The sequence below is a fragment of the Pygocentrus nattereri genome, chromosome 26 (assembly GCF_015220715.1).
Source record: "Pygocentrus nattereri isolate fPygNat1 chromosome 26, fPygNat1.pri, whole genome shotgun sequence".
NCBI lineage: Eukaryota > Metazoa > Chordata > Actinopteri > Characiformes > Serrasalmidae > Pygocentrus > Pygocentrus nattereri.
Genome location: NC_051236.1, coordinates 27,996,009 through 28,015,008, shown reverse-complemented (window position 1 = coordinate 28,015,008; position 19,000 = coordinate 27,996,009). Strand labels below are relative to the sequence as shown.

The 19,000-nt window shown below is 39.2% G+C and overlaps 1 protein-coding gene across 2 annotated transcripts; it reads left to right on the top strand.

Annotated features, from left to right (window-relative positions):
- Nucleotides 1-988: 988 nt before the first annotated feature.
- On the top strand, nt 989-18,276 carry LOC108427655 (ephexin-1). 2 transcript variants are annotated; one of them, XM_017697948.2, is made up of 15 exons: nt 989-1,105; nt 5,341-5,705; nt 5,994-6,263; nt 7,925-8,026; nt 8,595-9,280; nt 9,810-9,970; nt 10,194-10,346; nt 11,917-12,046; nt 15,099-15,173; nt 15,332-15,421; nt 15,512-15,663; nt 15,964-16,137; nt 16,532-16,605; nt 16,891-16,995; nt 17,717-18,276. In XM_017697948.2, the coding sequence occupies exons 2-15, from the start codon at nt 5,366-5,368 to the stop codon at nt 17,908-17,910; spliced, it is 2,706 nt and encodes a 901-aa protein (XP_017553437.1). In that variant the 5' UTR covers nt 989-1,105; nt 5,341-5,365; the 3' UTR covers nt 17,911-18,276. The 2 variants fall into 2 exon arrangements, with proteins under 2 accessions (XP_017553437.1, XP_017553436.1); XM_017697947.2 differs by having other exon boundaries at nt 7,922-8,026.
- Nucleotides 18,277-19,000: the final 724 nt, after the last annotated feature.

The following is a 19,000-nucleotide window of genomic DNA, read 5'->3' as shown; positions in this document are numbered from 1 at the left end:
ACTCTATAGTTATTATCTCTTCAGTTAGAGGTGAAAAGCCTTTGGCTGTACAGCTCTCATGTTAAATTTGCCAAAATGTGACAAATGAAGCAAGCCTGTTGTTTTTGTAACAGTGGGTTAGCCCCAAGGGGAAGCCCAAGGTGCAAACATTCACGCGTAAAAACGTGCCAATCAGCATTAGTGGCAAACGCTGGAATCAAAAGCCACATTAGCTATTTTACATTGTTTTCATATGAGACAGTTTCACAAATTCACAAATGTAGAGGTTTAATACATTTCTATAGTGCCATCCCAGGCCAACAAGCCACACATAGAAAAGAACGATAAACCACAGATCAACAACAGGTTCAACTGCCATGAGCGTTTACCTGCAAGCCACATTTTCCATTCCTACCACCATTCATTTCTGTACCTAAACATCCAGTGCCAACCAGAGCTCCTCTACTTTCAGTTTTTTTTCGGTACTTAACATGAAACAAATACTTGACAAAAGAAAGTTTACTTTCGTTTCTTATACCTTCAGTAGGTATGTTGTTCAAATTCCAAGGTAATACTATGAGAAATAAGACGAGCCAGGTCTTTGTGCTAAGATGAGATTGAAATGTATAAATCAAATCAATACTGACGTGCTGTTTTTGATTTGTATAAAAATAATGTGACCTGTAAACTTCCATTATATTTGTTAGAACACCCACTGGTCAAATTACATGTTTAGTTGATTTTGAAAATAAGTGAACACATTCTCCACCAAGAATTTGAACTGAATGTATATAGTGTGTGTGTGTGCGCGCGTGTATAGCTCTTAGCCACTGTAATGCTAGTACTTATCTGAAATGACTGGTTTTCCTGTAAGAGGGCGGGTTAGGAGTACAGATGAGTGCGGCTCATATGAATGCCGGAAGACCTTTCTGGTCCAGTGCCAATTTAACAAGTTCAGACCAAACATCTTTCCCTACTTTCCCCACAAGTGCATGTTTCATTATAAGGACCATCTCCTCTCTCAGGACACAGCTGAGCTTCGGAGGCTGTGGAGGTTGTTTTGTGGGCTGATCAAGTGGAAAAGCCACGAACTGGATCTCAGATTCAAAGGAATAACAGAACTGTGGTGAGTCGAGAGGGTTTTAGATCATCTCTTTTATTCGTGCCCTAAAGAAAGCATAAAAGCAAATAAAGATAAGGAATCAGTTGATCACAAAAACGAGTGATGCACCGATTACTTGATTTAAATCTGTACATAATTTGCGTATGAATGGATTGTACTACATCAGTACAATTATTTCCAGTAGGCAAAGTAGGTAAATTAAAAGAAAAAAAATCTTAATTATTATAAAATTATAATCATGTAGAAACGATGTATATATATTTATATCAAGTAAGAATCTTTGTCGATGCCCATGGTTAACTGTTTATTCCAGTGATGTAACTACGATTTAGATTTTTTTCCAGATATTTACTGCTGATTGTTTATAGCTGTCAAAAAACTCTTACAGTGGAAAGAAAATAAACAAAAGAAAAATAAGAAAATTTGCAAATCAAAGGACAACTTCCAGACCTCAACATCTGAATGTGTTTGGGATTACTTGGATTATAAGAAGCAGAAACTGCAACTGACTGAACTTTGCAGAGTTCTTTGAAAAACCAAGTCTCCTAAAAAGAATGGAAGCTGTAATTAAGGCAAAAAGAGAGAATGTATATTCCGAATTTCCAATAGTAGATGCCATCTCTAAGTCCTGTAAGTACTAAACAGAGAATGTATGTTACAGTCTACTGGTCTAATGCAACTGATCTGGTTGTTGAGTGCACCGCTTGTTCTCATATGTAAGGCCTATTCTTCTGCCTAAGCTATCTTCCATCTGTTGTGTCTTGTAACTGTTGCATAAAAAAGATCAGTCTGAAGTTAGGCCTAGCTGCTTTGCTGCACAATGTGATTTCCACAGGAGTCGATGCTGTTTTTTTCCATGGTAATGTCTCGTCAGGGGACGGTATCACTTACTCATCTGCCTTGCTTATTTCCTTTAATGTTGGTGCCAGCTCAGCTTTCTCAAAGGCTACTCCAAGTTTAAAAAATCTCATTCGTTGGACAAGCTGCTGCCAGACACTAGATTTCAAGTAGATATTGAAGCTTCAATCCAGGTCAGTTGCAAGATGCCCTTAGTTGTTGAGTCTCTTTTCTGAGTTACCTCCTCAGACTGCAGGTTTATCTTTCAGTATTACTATAAATTATTAGGTAACTACTGTGAACCTAATATGTAACTTGTGTAACTGTGAGAGTGAATAATTCAAGTGTGGATGCTTGCAGTTGAAGGGGTTAATAGAACACATGCATATTTCTAACGGATTGTGCAGAGATGCAAAAATGTATTCCCAGGTCATTCAGCCACAGCATTCCTCAATCCTGGGGTTTTCACAAGGGGATTTTAGAAAAGGGCCTCAGGCCTGGTTGTAAATTGCTCCACACATTGTAAGAGGAATGTCTGAGTTCTTGTAGTCATGTTGACAGCAGCAGCATGCAGGGGCATGAGCATGAGACTCCCCCCACGTTTTTTAGAGGTGGGAATGCTCGACAGCTGTATTGACTTCATGGACTAACCACGGTTTCCGTTGTATGCGTGGGTTAAGGGAGGATGGAGGTGGTGATCAGAATGTTAGGGGTGGGAGATTAGGGGTTAGAGGGTTTCAAATAGGGGTCAGAGAGTAAGTACTTAATGCATGGTGTTATAAGGTTGTATATACAGAATTTAAAAATCAGAACAATTACTTTTTAATCAGCCAAAGGTGGAAGTGATATTTTAGAATTTATACACTCTTACCCTTACCTGAGATCATTAAACAAGACATGTTTGGTGTCCAAAGTTAGGTTTTCATTAGAGCTATGGGGCTACTGTAGCCAACAAGTAAATACATGCTAAATGCATCACAAACTTGCCTGAAATTGGGTCAAAATGTACAAATCTATGGAGTAAATTCATGATCATAGATCTTTGCTGCTACTGCTTTTAGCAGGCAACATACTTTTATCCAGCACTTCCATTTGAGATCACCTAACAAGTGTGTGACACTGCAGTCTGCATATTGTTCATCACTAACAGCTAATTGCTAGGGTTATAGCTTCCATTACTTGTAACTCCGGTGCAAGACTAAAGAAGAAAACTTCAGACACCAAACATGTCTTGGCTAAATGACCACAGCATTGGCAAAATTGTGTTTATTATTATTTTTTTAATTGCTGCATAATTTGATTTTGGAAATATATAGAGAGACATTTAGAGTGGCATTGTAGAGAAAGCTTGAAAAGAAAGCTGAATGTTGCGATACAATGTAAATATAGCGATTTCATTTGCTATCTAAAATGACCAAAATGACCACAAGGTTTCTGAGCTTTGTTTTTTTTTTTCCTCTCAGTATAGTTGATAATGGCATTACAGTGATAACCCCCTGGAAAGTTTTCCTTGTGTGCTCTTTTGCCTTACAATGCCCTGTATGTCCCTGTATGTACTTGTATGAACAAAGACACATTTTAGGTAAAAATCTGATTACAAACCTAGTGTAAAACGGCGTGCTACATACTGTACATATTGTAAAACGGCTACATATTCATAACCATTTCTGTGACGTAGCTTTCAGAGGCATTAAACACTTTGACATCTAGTTCCACTCACAATTATTGTTAACAATTCTGACATGCCAAGTTTCTCTGAAATGGCATATTAAACCACTCTGAAGGACTTTTTAAAATCTGTTTAATTCACATTTTAAAGGCTACTTTTATGTTACATATTTATGTATGTAACATTTATTGTATTCCAACCTAAACCCCTTATCTGGGAGTATCTGGTAGCTGGTTTCATCATCCTTTTGAACATCATTTCACAGTTGTGAAACAAGGCAGTCAGGGACAGATGTTCTGAAAAGTCACGATGGAAACAACAACGTGAGCCATAGTTACAACTGTTGTTTCAACATTTAAAAAGATGAAGTAGATGGATTGGATTATTAGATTAGCCTTTGAGAGACAGGAAGTAAATGTGTCTCAATCTACTGGAACCTCTGTCCACTACATCAGGCACACTCTATAGGGAAATCTCTTTAATTATCTTAGCCTTTTACAGCCCAGCTGGGATGCAAGTGCCGGAACATCAATCTGCTGAAGCGTGCATCAGTAAGGGCAGGCAGAGATATCGCATTGATCTCTCTGATCTCCTCTGAGCACGAGCCATATTAAAGCACTGTTTGTTCAGCTCCAGTCAGGCAGATGGGATGATGATTGAGAATTCACTCTCTTAAAGCCGTCACGCTGCTCAGCCTCGCAGACGAAGACATATCACACACCATGGCTAAGCATGTACGTGGTGCATATAAGACACTATTAGATTCCAGGCGTTTTGGTGTTGACTCAAAATCAAAGACGAAAAGCATCTGGAAAAAATAAAGACTACTATATTAAATATAAACCTTAAACCTTAGCAAGCTAAACTATAATTTAAACTCTCTGTGCCTCCACTCATGCTCCCATTAGCAAGAATCCAGTACAGCACTGATGTTTAGCATATTGCTCAAAAATTGCATCAACTACAGAGGACATTATTAGTTTGATCATCCTTCAAAAGAGCTCAGCAATGCAAAGATAAATAACTGGCCTATCACATTGGTTTATCAGTCTACTCAGGCTTTAGTAGGAACTTAATAGTATGAGAAGAAGCTGTTAATTGGAGTTCCTCTTGAGAGTTTGTCTAAAGAGTATGTTTGCTGTGCACTGATTCTAAAACGATTACTAAACAATCTTTTAAAGTTTGCACCTTTTTTTATTTACTGGGTAAGTATTACAAAAATATTCTCCTACAAATGTAAAAAGTAACTGTAGTCTGAATACTGCATTTACAAAAAAAAAATGATATATATATATAGATGCTTATAGAATATAGATGCTTATTTTTTGTGTTCTGAATACGTTTCCAGTACTTGCATTCTGTTACATCTCAACCCTGACAACTCAACATGGTTTAAGGCAAGGTTTTGATGACATATTCATGCACTGTGGCATAAGCTTCCATTTCTTGTTAGCTACACTAGCCTTGTAGCTCCAGTACAATACTAAAAAAGTTGGTTTTGACATCAAACGTCTTGACTGACAACGTTTGACGTCAGGAGAAAATTGTTTAAATTTGCTTGTTAACCAAACTATTTGGTGAATTACTATTATTATATACTCTATTATTAATCACATATTGCTCTTTTTACATTATTTTGAATTTGGGGGTCAGTGATTAAATCACTAGTCATTTCGAGATATTTTGAGTGCACACTGCATACATAAAAGGATAACTGGTATCCATCCTACAGGGCTTGAAGATCACCCAAGGGCTGTATGGGTACGGATGAGCACATCAACACTAAACCTCAACTGCCCCCTAAACCCCAGGTAAGAAGGGGGAAATGGCACAGAGCCACAGAAGTCATTCAGAAGAAGGACGCGGAGGAGGCAGGATGTCAAATTTGGGCCAAGCAAAGTTCTATGCCTGTGGGAATAAGCAGCAGGCATGTGTCCCAATGGCCAGAGAATGAGAAGGGCTTGGAATCCCCATCACAGAACAAGCCAATCCCCAAACCCCGGCGGCACAAACCTCCCCTGTCCCAGCCTGCCGATGACAGCAATCCAAATGTTTCCAGTGAAGCCTCTTTATGTGCCCCAGGCAGCAGTAACTCAAGTATGTCACATTCTGTTGCTCTGTATTTACTGTTTGATGATCAACTAAACTGTCCATCAAAAGTTTGGGCACACATTTGTTTTTGTGAAAAGCTACATGTTCAACAAAATATCTTCCTTGCTTAAATAATGATTTTATTTCCCAAACTAAAATGCTAATATGTCTTTAAAACACTCTGAATAGCTAACTTTTGATAGGCAGTGTGTACCGATAGTTAAACAGACAAATTATTTTAGGCAAAAGTAAGTGAAGTATTTTTTAGTAAATAATTATATTTATCATTTCCAGTGGACAATTCCAGTAAGGCAGACTCAGTTCCCTCTGCCTGCCCTCGATCCTGTCCTTGTATGTGTCATCATGCCAGTAAACATGGACCCGCCCATGGCCCACAGCATGAAGACAATCACTCTGAAGCTTCAATGGACAAAGAATACCACAATCTGCATTTGGACAACCGGAACCTCACAGACTACAAAACAAACCAAAGAGTCCCCCCTAATATACCTGTACCTCCAAGACCCCTACCCAAAGAGCCTCGGCAGATCATTATAACAGACGGTGAGACACAATATACTGTACATCCTGCTGTTAATGGATAGCAAAACACCACAAATCATGTCTATTAGTTGTTTTCTATTACGTGCAAAATTGTGTCTTTTGCTGTTTCTTGTTGCAATAAGTCCAGACTGAAAATTTGCATTAAGTGCAATAATCAGAATTTCAATAAGCTAAACTTGGACTTAGTTAAGTGTGTTTTTAGTTCAGATGGATCATCTATGAAGCACTGTTTAAATCTTAACATCAAAATAACTCTGGATTTAATAGAATGTATCTACACAGAAATGGAAAACACACATGAAGGTTTTTTTGGGCTCTCACATTAGGTGGGGGGGGGGGCCTGAGCGATTGCATGTCATTGCTATACTCACGTGTTATTTTGGATTATTTTGGAAGATTACAGAAAAACTTTACTTTTATTATTAAAATAGAATACTTTCACACAATTTCCAAGAGAAATGAAACATATTTTTCATTTGTTAAATTTTATAAGCCATGTTTCTCTTGCCAAACATTGATTTCTTGTACATTTGAATATATTGTTTTTATGAAAACACCCAACCAAATGTATTTAAGTGTAAAATGAAACTGCTTTATTGTAATAAAAAAAAATTATGCAAGGATCAGCACCACCTAATAATCATCACATTACACACCACCACACACACCACCAAGAAAACCTTTCATTTATCTGTTTACTTTGTTTAAATCTAAACATTTTTTGATGTTCATATTTCTGGCTCCATAATCTCAGCATAGTACTCATTCTTCCACTTACATATAGTTTCTCTGTGTGTTTTCCATCCCTGCTCACATGCCCAGTAGATTCCATGGGTCCCCCAGAGAGCAGTGGCACAAATTGACACACTGTGACTCTAAATGATGCACTGCAATTCAGCCAACTGAAAAATGAAGAGAGGAAAAATAGAATGAGGAAAATCAGGCAGATGAGGATTCACTGAGTCAGATAAAAGATTCTAATTACAAAACAAACATTCCACTCTCTGGAGGCACTGACCTATTCTTATTTAAGCTTGTCTAAAGCCTGCAGGCTGTACATTTCAGTAAACACGGACACCCTTTAACTTACAATAGAATGAAAGTGAAAAATATCCGTTAACCTTCAACGTGTAGAATTCAGAGGTTTCCCAACTGCATCATTGATAAAATTTATAATAAATTAGATAAACTAATTATATCAGGAAAAACAAAACCTTCCATAGGTTTTTCAAAATTTCTACATAATTGTTGGGATGTAAATAAAGCCATTCAGAGTGGTCTGATGTGAAATAGTTCACTGGAGAGAAACTTGTGGACATTAAGCACAGAGCATTTGAAATCAAACCACTCTGACAATTTATTTACACCATAATTTGATTCTGCATAAATCTTGAAGATCCTCATCTCAGTTTAACAGCTGTGGCTTTACCTCTTAAACTTTTATTACATGCTAACTAGATCCATTTCAATGCAAACTGGCTGAGATATTCTTATGTTACAGAACTCTGTAATAAATTAAATAATTAAATAAATAAATAATTTTGGGCCTGCTGGTGGGCCCTGGCCATTTAAAGGGTTATGCTTCAGTGAGTTGAGATCTCTAAACTGGTTAAACATAAAGTGACTAGTAATAATCTGCATTTTTTTTTTTGTTTCAGTAGGTGAAACTACTGACCCTAACATTAAGGAGGGGGTTTATGTAGACATTGACAGAGACCCACAAAGTGACAAGTGTAATCTTACATCAGCAGACCGCCAAATGGGTAATGAGTGTGCATATATTAAAGGTGCAGTGTGTAAAACGCATTGGTGAGGCAACTGAAATGAACTGAGTACTCCTCCCTCACCTCTCCCTTTCCTAGCATGTAGTAGAACCTATGGTCGACATTGTGTTTTCGCTTCTTTAACAACAAGGACTCGCCCTCCACTGCTTTTTTTGTGCAGAAACCACTGATTCTTCTTCTTTCCACATCTTCCAACTGGTGCCACAAAATTCAAGCTGCTGCTTCAACATAAAACGCAGAACCATTGTTTGGTTTGTCCATTCTCGGCTACTTTAGAAACATGGCGTGCAACTTGGTGGCCTCTGTTCGAAGAGAACCTGCTCCCTATGTAGGCATGATGGGCTCATTCTAACCCAAAAAACACACAATGTTCATAGTTATGGGCAATTATACTCTAATGAAAACATAGAATTCAAAACCATGTTCCATTTGTGCTAACAGATCCCCCTAACTCTTACACACTGCACCTTTATAACCCACATCACATTATGATGAGCAAGCTCTTTTGTATCAACTATCTAGCTAACTGTTTCTCTCTCCACATCAGGAAATATGACTGCACCTAGCTGTACTGTGCAGTCGTTCCCTCCAAAGCCTGTTCCAGCTTTGAGGACAATCAACAAAGAAAGGGTGACACCTCAGACGCAGACTAAACATCGGGACACTGAGCGCCTTAGCTTGGACAATTTGAGGAATGAGCTATGTCGTCTATTGTCAACCGAAAACCAAGAAAACGGTGGAGACATCAGTAAGCCCAGAACGATGAAGAACATGATTGTCCAGTTTATATTCTCAAAAAGCTTGGCTCAGTCATCCACCGAGCAGAGCAAGGCCTCACAGGCTCAACTCCCATCACAAAACAAAACACACACCCAAGCAGACAAAACCACAGCAATCCCAGCAGAGGAACCAGCAAGAAAAAAAGGGCAAAAGCAATCACTAATTCAGGACAAAACTCAACCAGTTGTGGAGCACATGGTCAAACACTTATTTGACAGTTCAGCTACTGAATCCATCCAAATCCCAGAACAATATCATGAACAATCAACTGCTACGCTGCCCTCTAGTGCATTGGAGGTCCAGGGGACAGGAAACTCTTCACAAGCAGAGTCTAAAGGGAATGAGAATAATTCTCAAAGTGGGGTGCTGGAGAGCTTTTGGCAGGAACGCCTTGTTGTGAGAGACAGAGGGATCCTAATCCAGCTCACTAAGGAGGAGATTCAGCTTCAGGAGGTATTAAAGCTACAGCAGAATAAGATCCATTACCAGTAGATGTAGCATGATGCCATTTTTTGTTTTCCAGTACTGATACAATACTGAAACCCAAAGTATCAGCTTATACCGTTACTTACCGATATATGTGTTTAAGATACAGATATTTTAGATTGTAGGTGGTGTTCATTGGTTTGGACATACATACACATACATACATACATACATACATACATACATAAATATATATTTCTCTAGATTGACAAAGCACTTCTTGTAAGTGGCTCTGGATAAGAGCGTCTGCTAAATGCTGTAAATGAAAATAAATATATAGAGATTTATTACAGTATCACATGTTATCTGCATTTATTTTCCATATATATACATTCATATATTTATATCTGATCCATTGGACTAATAGCAATAAGGGGTATTGTTTGAATCTATATGTAACCGTTTTGCCTTTGCACTGGTCTTTTTTTCATTGGCCTTAAACAAGACCTCCATTTCTCTATAACCTACTTTCTCTCTCTTTCTGTCACCACTTTAGAGTATTTATGAAGTGGCCACTTCTGAGCAGTCCTATCTTGATGGGTTGACTGTGGCTGTGGACCACTTCCAGGAGTGTCCAGCTCTGAAGTCAGCCATTTCGCCCAGAGACCAAAAATCACTGTTTTCTGGCATCAGCAGGATAAGAGAGATCAGCCAAAAGTGAGTCACCTTGCTGAAACCTAGCTTGATTTGATTTTCATTTACCCAGTTGGGCCATTGCAGATATTTAAAGCTCTTTTAAACATATAATGAAATCATATTCCAGCATTCACATCCTCAAGAAGAATCTAACTGTCTAACTGTAAGAGTTCCATGTAGTGGTGTTGTTTTAAATGAACTATTATTAATAAATGAGCATGTATGTTCGTGTGTGTGCTTCTAGCTTCATGGATGCAATGGTGCAGAAGTTGGGATCCAGTTTACTTTGTGATGTCATCTGTGATGTTGTGCATCATTATGCCACTGGCCCATTTGGTGCTTATGTGGATTACATCCGCAACATGCCTTACCAGAAGCAAACTCTACTCAACCTGAGGTAGAGAAGAAATATCATCCATCACAGTGCTTTCTCATTTACTCAGTGTTTGTACTTGGATCTCACAGTGATAACAGTGATAGTTATCTGGATTCTGATCCACTGTGGGTTTATGAGGGTGGGCAGGTAATTCAACTGCGGTTGACTGGTTGCTGAAGGCTTGGCTGTTCCAAACTGAGTGGACTCTATGTTCTACATCTGTGGTCACCCATCCTTATCCTGGAGATCTACCTCCCTGCAGAATCTTGTTTCAACTCCAGTCTGCCACACCTTCTCCAGCTAATTAACTCCTTCAATCATTGGCTGGATGCATTAGTGTTAGGTAAGGGGGTCCAGCGTATTACATGCAGGCTAGAAGTAAACGCTGCAGGAAAGTAGATCTTCAGGAGGAGGGTCGGTGACCACTGTTCTACATTCTGCTTGTATCTTTTTTTAGTCTAAAAACACTTATAGAACACAGTACTATTTTTGTTGTATAAATTTGAGGTCCTTTCACATTTTGTGTGTTTATGCACCAAAAGCTGTCATAGTTTTTACATGACCATTTTCCAGCCTGTGTTTGTTGCTGTGTTTGTTGTCTTTAAGACAGATACAGATCCTGTATTGTGCCTCACTCAAAAAGCAGTTCAGCGTGAAACTCTTTTTGCAACTACAATGTGAATGGGTGGGGGCAAACTGCTGTAGCTTGAATAGGTAGATACACGTATATAAAAGAGTAGGTTTTTGTGACATCAAAAATCCAATGAATATTTAAATCAGCTGTTTTTACAGCTTAGTTTCCATTTATGGACTGTATTGCCTGGGGAGAAAATGGCATATTCTAAAACTTTGACCACATTTACATAGGATCTCTTAACTGATGCTCAATGACATGGGCCTTTTAAAAACCACCATATGTAAATTACCTCGGTCTTGAAGGGCTGCACAGTACCCTGCGTCCATGTTTTAAAAAGTAGTCTTGACCGAAACATTGTTTGTTCTGAAATCCTCAGGGACATCTGAAAAAATAACAGCTGATTATTTTGGATGTCTGGATCTTCTAGAAGGCTGCAATGATACATTTACGAATATAAATATTAATACCTATAAATACATTTGCTTCCTGACAGCCAGGAACAGCTCAATGCTTAATTCTGCTACAGACTGCAGTAACAACACTCCCTATCACTTCACTGTCAGTGGGTAGGCTGAACTGCTGTAGACTAAATGGGTGTTCATATGTAAATATTCCCAGGGTTTTGACAACACAACAATAATGATGATTTCACAGTAAAGGGCTATTGGGGAATTTTTTTAGCTTAGCAGAGTAAATATACAGTATCTCACAAAAGTGAGTGCACCCCTCACATTTCTGCAAATATTTTATTATATATTTTCATGGGATGATATTATAGAAATGAAACTTGGATATAACTTACAGCAGTCAGTGCACATCTTATATAGCAGTACAGATTTACTGTCCTCTGAGAAGAACTCAACACACAGCCATTAAAGTCTAAATAGCTGGCAACAAGTTGCACTATTTCAACATAGTTAACAAACTCTTGGTTTGCACCGCTGTTCTTGTCAGGAAGGAGAGCCCTCAGGTTGTGGAGGTTTTAACCAAACTGGAGGATGACCCCCGCTGTAACCGTCTGCCCCTCTACTCCTTCCTATGTCTACCATTCCAGAGGATTCCCCGCTTAAAGATCTTAATGGAGGTAAGTGCAAAGAAGTATATTTGCACTATTCCTGAACAGGAAACATTGTTATGAAGCAGATAACTAGTACGCTTATGTTTTCTGCCTTACTTCATTGGTTTACCCTAAACCCGCAGGTGTAGCTGGTGTTTTGGTTTTTTTTTTTTTGTTTGTTTTTCTCGACGTTACTCTGTCCTGAATGCCACAACACAGCCTTTATAAACACTCATGATTCACAATGCTCACACTCATTTGTCAAAACTCGAAAAAGTGTTTTTCACACTCTGGTAAAAAGTCCACTCTGCAGGCCTACATCTCAAGGGTACTTGGGATAGACGAGTTCTAGTTGAAAGCGCTGCATGTTTTTGAACACTAGAATGCACATATGACAGGTCAAAACAACCCACATAACTGTTTTATCAACTAAATCCTGGAATTTCATAATAAAAATGACTTGACTTTTTTTTTTTTTTTTTACATTTAAAAGGATTTGGTATTACTGCCACACATTTCCACAAGTCTAATAAAAACGACTCAATATACCTAGATCACATTAAACGTTATATACCCTGATAAGCCACTTTATTAGCTCATTCGACCTTGTTTCCACACTCCTTGTCCATTTGAGCAGCTCCACTCTAGTTCAGACCAATTAAAACACACCGTGGGAGCAGCTGGATGAGACCCAGCCTCACGCCCTGGACTTTGGGTTCTGCAGCGACCAGTCTCCAACCCCGAACAGGGGCGGGTCTTAGAAGAGGGCCCAACTTCTGTTGATCAGAAGATTTGGGCCCAATCCCATTTCTTCTTTTTACCCCTACCCCTTGTTTTCGAGCGCCACCCTGTAGTGGTTATAATATTGCCCTGTGAAAATGGGACAACCCTCGTATTAAAAAAGAAGTAAAAACTCACATCACTTCATTAACAGGCCAGCGGGGCTCTGTAGGCGGAAAAGGTCAGCGACCTCGCTGCTGGGCTTTACTTACATTTAGGGCATCATATCCTTTCAAAGACGGGGGATAAGTCAGCTACTTACTATCGCCCACCGCTAATTCACTGCTGATACGAAGCTGAAGGCGGCTATTCACCAGGTACTTGTTCGAATTTTCTTGGTCCACCTTAAATGCAGCTGCTGCAGTATTGCTGGACTATTTAAGGTGGAACGGGGAAATTAGCTAGCGTTTATAGTTGTTACAAAGAAAACGGCCATAATACATTGAAGCGTCATAAAACTAAGATTAAAATGGTTATCGTATTTTTTAAAAGATAAAATACTTACTTTTGTGGGTTTCTTTGGTCGCTTGCGCAGCCGTTTTGCCGGCTTTTCTTTCCTTTTCTCACAACAGTCCGTTTGGAGTACTGAGGACGCTTTAGGGCGAGTGTTGCGCTGGCTCACCCACAGTATCAGCAGTGCGTGGTAACGTGTTAATGTAACTGCTGAGATAGAAAGACCGTTTCAGTGACCGACACGGAGACACTCAGGGTAGACACAAAAAACATAACAGCCTTCATAACCCCTAGAACGTATTGGCCCACCATGACAGGTCTACTTTATTGCCCATTGCACTGCTATGTCCCGACAGCACTAGGTAACGCATGGCTGGCGCTAATCACTGGTATTTCCCCCTCTGTACTGTGTTTCTCTAGTGCTATGTTATTTTCCTTGACCCACCACACATGATAAGCTCAAGAATGGCACAGTAATGAGTTGATGAGCTGGATCAGGTGTCTTAAGACAAGGAATAGTTGAAAGTGGAAGTAAATGTAAGTCACCAATACTAATAAACACCGCAAAGCTCGCCTAGCTCGCCCCTTAGCGGACACTGCTGGGCTAGTTAGCATTAGCATCCGCAAACCCAGAAAGTGGTACAGCTTCGTTCAACGGTTAGGTTTCCAAAATATAGTTATATTTCACAGCTCGACAGAGGACCGTGAGCATATTACATACAAGTCATTTCGTCTCCAAATGACCGATGTTCGTCTTCTATCTTTCTCTTAGCCTTTTCTTTAGCTACTGACAGCTAAGCGAGATCGACCGAGTTGCTATGGTGACCAGCGGCCTGTGCACCAATCTTCAGGGTTAAAAGGTGAAATAGCAGATATGCGTTCACTACAGCGTTTGGTGTTTAAACGATTAGCACAGCTTTATTTTTACCGCAAAAGAGGCTGATTTATTTATTTTACCTGAATTTAATTTCGCTGTGGAGGTGTAGCAGGGCAGCAGAAGAGCCGCAGGTTGCCAAGCCCTGATTTAGACAGATATACACATACAAGCTATTTGGTTAATTCAGTCCTTATACTTGTCTGTCCACATGCTTGAAATATGGGGCTTGTTTTGTTGGACCACTGAAGAAGCTTTTATTGCTTAAATACATATAACACCAAGTATAGTGAAATTCATATATGGAAATAACTGCTGTCTATCATTTTTGTACTTTCCAGATACGTTTGTATATTTGATTCCAGTGTGTTTTGTACGGGTTTTAGAATGGAACTTAAAAGTAATGAGGTTTGATATTACATGTTCCAGAAAGTAATGAGTAAAGTAATCCCATTTCAATTGTAGTTAAGTAATGAGTAATCGGTAATGGATTACTTTTTTTGAGTAACGTCCCCAAACACTGTTGCTTACAACGTTGGACGTGTGAACACGATCCTCCCTGGTCGTACTGCACTCAGTAAGAAGTGCTCCTCCATCTTCGAGGCAGATCCGTGTTCAGAAGACCGGTCACTCCATATCACTATATCAATGGAGAGTGTGGATGAAAGCCCTCTTCTACGACCCGCCTCCTGTGAAAATGAGCCAAAAAGTTAGAAGAAAAACAGTAGTTACATAAAAATATATCAGCAAATAGAAAAAAAATAAAGCAAAGACTGACAAAATGAGTAATACATTAGTGTCAGAATGAGTAGTAAACCTTTTGAAAAAATAAGTTTGAATTAAGTCCCATTTATTTCTGCAACATATGTTTGGCATTTTTATGCTTAATATTTTGCTTGTGAATTTTATTATTTAAAAAAAAATATTTTTTTAACCTTTGGCCCAAAACTCCATATGTTTTGCCCACTGCAGACGGTACTAAAGAGGACAGCTCCAGGGTCAGATGTTCAGGCCTCTGCAGAGAGAGCTCTGAAGGAAATCTCCAAGGTAACTGCACCGCCGTCTCGTGTCTGAGCCAAGTCCTGCTCTGTTAGATTGGCAGTGTGACTGTATCAGTGCTGTTGATAACACATGAACAAAGGTAACTCCATGCATTATCAGAGCAATTTGGTCTACTTGATAAAATGTGCCATGTGCATCTGTAGGTGGTGGAAGCGTGCAATAGGGAAGTGGGCAAGATGAAGCAGATGGAGGAACTGGTGCTTATTGCCAATAAAGCAGAGTTTGAGTGCAAGGTGACCTTGGTTTTTGACTATTCATGTTTGTTAAATGGACATGCTAAATTAATCTTTGCGTGAAATAACCCCCAACCCCCCCTCTGTCAGGCCCTGCCTCTTGTGTCATCTTCTCGCTGGCTGGTCAAAAATGGGGACTTGGCTCAGCTCTCTCAGAAGGAGACCGTTTTTGGCCGGAAGAAACTCTACCCTGTCCATCTGTTCCTCTTCAATGATCTTCTACTGGTGGCCACAAGGAAAGGGTGAGAATGAAGTTTAACGAAGACGCAACATGGTTTTCAATGTTTGTAGGATTTGCATGTTGCGAAATATCAAGCAGTATCATTATAAAATTATATTTATCTCCTGCTTCCCATTAGAGCCTTGTACGTCTTGCGTACATCATATAAAAAAAAGTTCGCCTTTACAGACATTTCATATTAAATTCCAATATAAATGGTCCAAAATCACTTGTAATTAAAATCTTTTTAGAATTCAATTAAAAAAAACTTTAAATATCAGTAGTTAGTATATTTATTTCAAAATGATGATGTGTGTCCCAGGCCAGACAGGTACCTAGTGCACGATCATGTTCATCGTTCTCTGGTTGAAGTCACTGAGGGTCCTGAGGTGGACGAGGACCTGGATGGATGCGACCTGAGCAGAGTTTTTCAGCTGGCTGTTGTAAAGAACCACAGGGGAACTTTGTCACATTACTTACTACAGGCGTCAACGCAGTGAGTAAATTCAATTCAGGCTTATTTACAGAACTTTCTGGCAACCTAGTCAAAGTACAGCCATGACACAAAGAAAATTCAGTAAAGATTAAAAAGAAGACCTTAATGAAAATACAGATAATTGCATGTTTTGTGTGTCTTTCATGGCACATTTGCCATGACCATCTTCACACATGTAAGTAACAGATGCTACATATCTTTATCCCAACTGATGTGTATGGGCATATAGTTTACAGATTGTGTATAGTTGTAGTTTTTGTATTACCTATTGCCTATTGTCCATATATGCTAATAAATAAATTAATGAAGAAAAAAAAAATATATACACACACACATACATTTGTTCATTGTTATAAATGTTCAGTGGGTCATCCAGCTTTGTTTATATGCTCAGAGCAGAGAGAAACAGCTGGCTTGACGTGCTCAGAGGCCAGAGGGGTGAGGAGGACGGAGTGTATGAAGAGTGGGGTAAGTGCCCGCAGTCAGGATTGCTCCACTAGGATGCAGTGTTAATTCTGAAGCCATTTAATATAGCTAATCTGTATCATAATATCTGCCTCCATGTCTTTATACATCATGCTTGCTCCATTCTGTTATGCCAAAAGCTTGTTCATGCTCTAAAATAGTGTCATGCTCTAAAATATCCACTAGAGGGTGGAATTGTTCATATTTTACACAACACTGCCTTTACCATTGAGTGGACCAACTACGTTGAATTGCCGACATGCAAATGATGTGATATATTTGTCTCAGACTGCCCTCAGGTGTGCTGTATTGAGGTGTACCATGCACAACAGCCAGGAGAGCTCAGTCTAAAGAGGGGGGACATAATCAACATCATCCAGAAATCAACTGATGGTAAACTCCTATGTCTTGTTGCCATTTAGGTCGATTTTCGAAGTGAAAATAAGTTAACACATCCTCTACAAGAACACACTTCTGCACAGTTTAATGCACTGTTTGCTTTCTCCTGTATAGTTTCAATTTTGTAGGTACACATTTGTTATTCTATTTATTATTTGAACAGCAATGATATGACTAGTTCTAAGGGATCATACTTCAATACCTACATGCTTACACTCAGAAATGTGTTAACCAATTATTGGCCCACTTTCATAAACAACCTATTTACATCTCAAATATACCTGAATGGGTACAGAGATCTATAATCATTTTAATCTGCCTACATAATCCAATTTCATTCATGCTGTATAGAGCAATCAATACACATGTTTTCCAGACTAAGGCCAAACCACAATCATTACATAGCCAAGTCACAGCCAGATGCACCCTTTGTAGAAATGAAGGGTCCTAAATTGTTCTTAGCTTGGCCTTTGGTTCTAAGAAAAGTATTTCACTGGTGAAGGACCTTTACGTTAATAAATCCTGCAACACAGAACTCTCTGTATGAAGAAACATGAACACAGACCGCACTGGAAAAGCACAAGTAAGTGCGTTAAACAGGAGATTATTGACATGCAGTAGGTTCAAGTCCATACATGATTTGAGAGCATCAAAGATGTAGGTGGAATAAATAATGCAATACACATTCTTTATACTCTACTCCTCCCTGTGTCAGGTTATATGGAGGGCCGGAGGCTTTATGATGGGGAGAGGGGGCGGTTCCCTGCTGCGTGTGTGGAGGAAATCTCTACTGAGCATGTACAGAGACGGCACCTTCGTGAGCGCTACCGCGTCCTACAGGCAGCCACTCGTTTGATAAAGCGTTACAGTCCTCCCAAAGACTACCGGACCACACTTTGCTTCAAATAAGAGACACTCAGTTCAGCAACTTTTTTTAAAAATCATTTTTAAACTCATTGTTAAGAACCATGGAAGCCAAAACTGTGACTGCTGTGTGAAATGTACAGAGATATGAGCTGTGAAAGTATTTCCTGATGACCTCAGTGAATCATTTATTGTGGTCTCGGTAAGAATGATGCTCTCTGAGGAAAGTTCAATATTGTTCCAACACTTCTCTTATTACTGCACTGTTAATGCATACTGGTGGATTTTCATTTTGAAAGACAACTGTGCTTCCCAGCTCCAACCTTTAGTCAGTTGGACCTGCTCATCTGTTTTTTTTTTTTTTTGATGGATACTGGATTCTTTGTAAATAAACACTTGTGGTATGGAGGATTCAATGTTCTGCTTTTTACAACTGAAAACCTGTGCTGGTCTCATGAAACAGTTTTACTTATATATCTTTTTTAATAAATTAAAACAGCTTTTGAAACTCCTCTTTATGTCTTATCACGTGGTTTATATGTTCTGGAACTCTTCCTTGTTTTGTTATCGACTGTCCTTCGGAAAAGGGACTTTTCACCCGCAGTCATCTGAGTCAGATCAGACAATTAGGCAACATTCTTTAAGGATGACACATAAGACACTAATGGCCTCATTTAGGCACGCAGAGTAAAGTCAGCTCCCTTATCTCACAGTCCACAATGGCTGCAGGTATCTTGCAAGCCAGCTGGTCTCCATGATGGTTCCCATCCTGCTTTTGCTCATTTGTATGCCCTGAAGTTTGAGGTCTGTGTGGATCTGTATGGTTCTCTGCAACAGAGGTAAGTTGGGCCTATTTAATCACAGTGTCCTATTGTAAGTAAGGCCTGATATACACTTCCCTTAAAGGGAAACCCCACCAACTTTTTAAAATATACTTCAGTAGTTGAAATGTAAAGAAAGTCATTGAGGTTGGTCTCAGGTGAAATGATTAAGCGAAGAGAAACCTGATCAGACTTCTCTACAGTGGTGGAAATAGGAACCAGGAGTTGTAATTGAAAAAAAAATATATAGCCAAATTATTTACTTAACAAAACTACCAGAAACGCTACATCTGAACGTTTCTGGGGGTCTGTTT

What these genes read in the sequence shown, in the direction of transcription:
- LOC108427655 (XM_017697947.2), top strand. Translation starts at nt 5,366, where the DNA reads ATGGGTACGGATGAGCACATCAACACTAAACCTCAACTGCCCCCTAAA. An exon ending in AAGCAGAGTTTGAGTGCAAG is followed by an intron (nt 15,422 to 15,511) that starts GTGACCTTGGTT and finishes CCCCTCTGTCAG; the next exon opens with GCCCTGCCTCTTGTGTCATC. An exon ending in TTACTACAGGCGTCAACGCA is followed by an intron (nt 16,138 to 16,531) that starts GTGAGTAAATTC and finishes TTATATGCTCAG; the next exon opens with AGCAGAGAGAAACAGCTGGC.